A 5110-nucleotide genomic window follows, 5' to 3' on the forward strand; every position below is an offset into this window, starting at 1 on the left:
TTTATTAAATTAAAAGTTATATTTTTATGCATAGTGCCTATTCACCAAACAGAATTATCCTATATTAAGATGCAATGTGCATCAGTTACACTATACATATGTAAATACAGTTTACAAATTATGTAAAAATATATCACACCAAAAACATGTTAACATATATGACATATATTGACAATGGTTTAATAATGAGAACAAATGCAGTAGTAGATCCTTTTTAACTTTGCTGTTGATACAGACGTGATATAGCCGAAAGATGCGCTGGTCCCTCCAATGCAGCAGATGACGCTGTTCAGCACTCAAGTCTCGTTGGGAACGTCACTGCGACCATCGAAGAAACGCGAGAAGACATCATGGCGGGATTCATGAAATCCGAAAGTGGCTTTAGAATCGAAACTGTCAGATTGAAAGTTCTCTTGACTACGGTGTTGTTTTTATTTCATTTATCTCAAACGTCAGGTAAGCGATAGTTATGGTTTATTATATTATGTTTTGATGTATATATATATTGCTTTTAAATGATTAAGGACAATTATGAAAGCTAAGTGTTGTTAGCGTACTGTGTGTAGTTGGTGTGATGTTAATTAGTTAATGTTACAGCTGTAAAAACTGCTCTTTCGAAAATAACGAAATTTAACAAGGTCAATATTTTATGTCTCAACAAGGTTTTGTAGTAGAACCATCACTTCACAGGAGATTTTTCCATTCGAAAACATACATATTATAAATAATGTATAATATTTTTATCCCATAATAGCATATTGTAAATTATAGCGAGACACATAAGTTACAAACACACACACACACACATATACACGTATACACACATATACACATACTTATATGTATTAGTGTTTGTGTGTGATTCATCCTGCAGGTGCCACCCGTCCCATTATAGAAGTTAAAGATGGACAAGAAATCAAAGTACAAGCCTCCCAACATTTTTGCTACAATAACTCCATTGTACCAGGATGGAGGGAAACATGGACTAGAATACAGGTGAAAGGCTTTCTGTCAATGAGATCAGTCATTTTTGCATCAACATTTACAGCGTTTTCCCTTTATTTGACTGACAGGTGAGAGTGTGGAGCACCTCAAAGCTGAAGGTGACGGTGGTTAATGATGAGCAGGATCTGCAGGAGCTTGAGCATTTCAGCATCTGGAAACTCGTGCAGTACTTTGTTCATGAACAGACCAATGAGACCCTCGTGAGCGTCAGTCTCTTTAACAACAAGACCTGTTTCAGAGTGGACCCTTCAGATTCCCGTACACTCTATACAGTACAGCCTAGTCGACGTGAGTTGAAAACATGTTTAAAAGAGAAAAATAAAAATTCAAATGGAAGGGAAAACCTATTCCAGTCATACAGAAAACTAAAGTCTTACATACATTGATATGATCCAAACTGTGGTATTTATTTGGAGATGGACATTGTTTTTCCTCCTAGATTTCGACATCTACCTGTTTTTGTTTTTTCTGGCTGGACTGTTGCTGTTCTTTTATGCAGACATTCTAAGCAGGTAATTCATGTTCATGTTACTTAAAGGAATAGTTCACCCAAAAATGAAAATTTACTAAAGATTTGCTTACTCTCTGTGAGTAAAATGATTACAACTGATTATTTTGGGTGAACTATTCCTTCAATCAAAATTGAAAATGTGTATTTCAGACAGTTGTGCTCTTCTAGTTCCTGGATGGAGGCCCAATTTAGGTTCTTCGACAGGCATAGTGTGTTTAACTCTGAGCTTGTATCTGGTTTTTCTGTTTTGTAGAAGTCAAGTGTTCTACTACTCTGCTGGCATGAGCACTGGAATGATCGCCTCCCTCATCATCCTCATCTTCGTCATCAGCCGTTTTTTACCCAAGGTAGATTCCTCCCATTCTTTAATGTGTTTTAAACGTTCTTTTCTCTACCATTGAGCACCTCAGAGTTTTGTTCGGCTTTGTGTAGCAATTAGTTGTGAGATCTTATTAAATGGTCTTATTTTCAACATGTTTGTTTCCTTGGCCTGCCTGTAGAAAAGCCCATTCTATGTGCTGCTGATGGGTGGATGGTCTTTTTCTCTCTACATCATCCAGCTGGTGTTTAGGAATCTCCAAATCATTCTTAAAGATCACTGGCATCTGGCTATCAGTAAGAGAACCATCAAACTTTTTAATTTATTTATATATTTATTTATTAATACAAACAAATTTTTTTTTTTTTATCGTGCATAAAAGCCAACATTTGCAATATGACATTTTTAGTGGATGTGGATAAGACTTTTATACGCTAGATTTGATTGGTTTGTAAAAAGGTTGCTAAGGGTTTATTTATATATATATATGTATATATATATATATAAATAATAAATAAATACACTTTTTTTAAATGACAACTTAAATAATATGAAATCAAACTTTTTACATTGGTTCTAACGGGCAAACAAATTTAATATCTGTAATTCAACATATCTGATTGAAACGGTATTGAATGAGACATAATGGATGTGGATGAAACTTTTATATGCCAGACCCAATTCTTAAAATTGGTCTAAAGTTTTATTATTTTATGATAAAAAATTATTCATTTAAATTATTTATTGAAAATAATTGTACAGTATGATTTGATTTCATGTTCTCTTTTAATAAAACATTTTCTTGATTATTATTTATGCCGTTTTTAAAGTATGTTAGTTGATTACTGTTTTATATTTGTTTAGGTTATGCCATTGTGGTCGGGTTCATCAGTTTTGCAGTGTGTTACCGCTATGGCCCCCTGGTGGATCAGAGAAGTGTCAACATCCTGTCCTGGACGCTGCAGATATTTGGCCTTCTGCTGGTGTACGCTGGAATTCAGGTCCAGCAAGTGGCTCTGGCCATCATGATAGCTGCATTCTGCTCCAAGAACCTGGAGTACCCTTTTACCAAGCTCTTCATGCTTTATCAGTGAGTATAAAACTATAATAAATGCTGTTCAAGTACATGTTGAACAATGTAGTCATTGTCTTCTTGTTTAATGATTGCGTTGAAGGAAGCTGAAGCCAAAGAAACTTGAGCCACGACGTCTGCTAACAGAAGAGGAGTATCAGAGACAGTCAGAGGTGGAGACTCAGAAAGCACTGGACGAGCTTAGGAAATACTGCAGCAGTCCTGAGCTCAACACCTGGAAGACTGTCTCCAGGCTCCAGTCCCCTAAGAGGTATGAGAGGATATTTAATATGTTGATAAAATAGTGTTCCTTCATGAAATGTTTTTTTTCTGACTATTATTTCAGTATTGTAGATTTTATTGAATGATCAGTGGATTCAAAATGTTAAAGAATCATGCTCAATAAGACGAATACAAAAACGAATATATAGAAAAAAGGCAAAGGGTCAATTTTTATTTCATGTTGTCTAAAACCGTACTCTGTTTTGCACTCAGGTTTGCAGACTTCATTGAGGGTTCTCCACATCTCCTGTCCAATGAGGTGTCAGTTCACACACAGGAGTATGGGCTAGGTGGATCGTTCTTTGAGGATGAGCTGTTCTCCACTGATGAGGAAAATCAGGAAGAGGAGGAGGACGGGTGGGAGACGGATGATGAACTGAAGCCAGATGTTGCATCTCTTCGACTTAACAACACACGGGTGAGATGACCGATAAACCGCATTGGAATGTATTTAATTGAAGCAGATCTGAGATCTGTTCAAGTGTAGCATTTACTTTTCTTCTGTAGGTATCTTTTGTAGGTTTTTTCACTCATGACTTCAGACTCTGATACATAATTGTGAAAGTGCCCTGTTGTTTTCATGGTTCATGAGAAAGGAAAACCGTTGTTTGATTCGTTTTTCTTAAAAAAAAATATTTTATTACTATTTTATTTGTCTTTGAGTTTGAATTTGTGCAGAGACTTCCTGTGTGAGGAGGAAACTGTGAATGCTGTGTTGTTACATGGACTGTATTTTATGTGTTTTGTTTTTATGTTTATACTACTAAAGCTGTTGATCAGAAGAGGCACATGTTATACAGCTTTTTGTGGCCGTTGACTGAAGCTTTAAATGTGTTTATGGTCAAAGGATTTTTTTTAATTAATGAGTAATAAAATCAGAGAAATACAATGTGTCTTTATGAATTAACATTAGGTTGTAATTTTAAAATGGTAAAATCTCATAAAATGTAGTGTTAAATACAGGTCCTGGTCATATAATTAGAATATCATCAAAAAGTTGATTTATTTCACTAATTCCATTCAAAAAGTGAAACTTGTATATTATATTCATAATATCACAGACTGATATATTTCAAACGTTTATTTCTTTTAATTTTAATGATTATAACTGACAACTAAGGAAAATCCCAAATTCAGTTTCTCAGAAAATTTGCATATAACTTAAGACCAATACAAAGAAAGGATTTTTAGAAATCTTGGCCAACTAAAAAGTATAAAAAAGAAAAGTATGAGCATGTACAGCACTCGATACTTAGTTGGGACTCCTTTTGCCTGAATTACTGCAGCAATGCGCCATGGCATGGAGTCGATCAGTCTGTGGCACTGCTCGGGTGTTTTCAGAGCCCAGGTTGCTCTGATAGTGGCCTTCAGCTCTTCTGCATTGTTTAGTCAGTCATATCGCATCTTCCTCTTCAAAATATCCCATAGATTTTCTATGGGGTTAAGGTCAGGCGAGTTTACTGGCCAAATAAGAACAGGGATACCATGGTCCTTAAACCAGATACTAAAAGCTTTGGCACTGTGTGCAGGTGCCAAGTCCTGTTGGAAAATGAAATCTGCATCTCCATAGAGTTGGTCAGCAGCAGGAAGCATGAAGTGCTCTAAAACGTCCTGGTATACGGCTGCGTTGACCTTGGACCTCAGAAAGGACAGTGGACCAACACCAGCAGATGACATGGCATCCCAAACCATCACTGACTATGGAAATGTTATACTAGACCTCAAGCAACGTGGATTGTGTGCCTCTCCTCTTTTCCTCTAGACTCTGGGAACCTGACTTCCAAAGGAAATGCAAAATTTACTTTCATCAGAGAACATTACTGTGGACCACTCATCAGTCCAGTCCTTTTTGAAGCGAGACACTTCTGACGCTGTCTGTTGTTCAAGAGTGGCTTGACACAAGGAATGCGACAGCTGAAAC

At 36.3% G+C, this 5110-nt stretch overlaps 1 protein-coding gene across 1 annotated transcript; it reads left to right on the forward strand.

Moving 5' to 3' along the window:
* The first annotated feature begins 233 nt into the window (after positions 1-233).
* nemp1 (nuclear envelope integral membrane protein 1) lies at positions 234-4078 on the forward strand. The gene is made up of 9 exons (XM_059540352.1): positions 234-456; positions 875-996; positions 1074-1293; positions 1445-1517; positions 1770-1863; positions 2017-2131; positions 2700-2925; positions 3011-3178; positions 3403-4078. Exons 1-9 carry the CDS (start codon positions 351-353, stop codon positions 3614-3616), a joined length of 1338 nt encoding a protein of 445 aa, XP_059396335.1. The 5' UTR covers positions 234-350; the 3' UTR covers positions 3617-4078.
* The last annotated feature ends 1032 nt before the right edge of the window (positions 4079-5110 follow it).

This window comes from Carassius carassius, chromosome 46 (genome assembly GCF_963082965.1).
Source record: "Carassius carassius chromosome 46, fCarCar2.1, whole genome shotgun sequence".
NCBI classification, from domain to species: Eukaryota; Metazoa; Chordata; class Actinopteri; order Cypriniformes; family Cyprinidae; genus Carassius; species Carassius carassius.

Excerpts from the sequence above, each read along its gene's own strand:
- nemp1 (XM_059540352.1), top strand. The coding sequence starts at position 351 with ATGGCGGGATTCATGAAATCCGAAAGTGGCTTTAGAATCGAAACTGTC. Across the intron at positions 2,132-2,699 it reads TCACTGGCATCTGGCTATCA|GTTATGCCATTGTGGTCGGG; the intron begins GTAAGAGAACCA and ends ATATTTGTTTAG. Across the intron at positions 2,926-3,010 it reads AAGCTCTTCATGCTTTATCA|GAAGCTGAAGCCAAAGAAAC; the intron begins GTGAGTATAAAA and ends ATTGCGTTGAAG.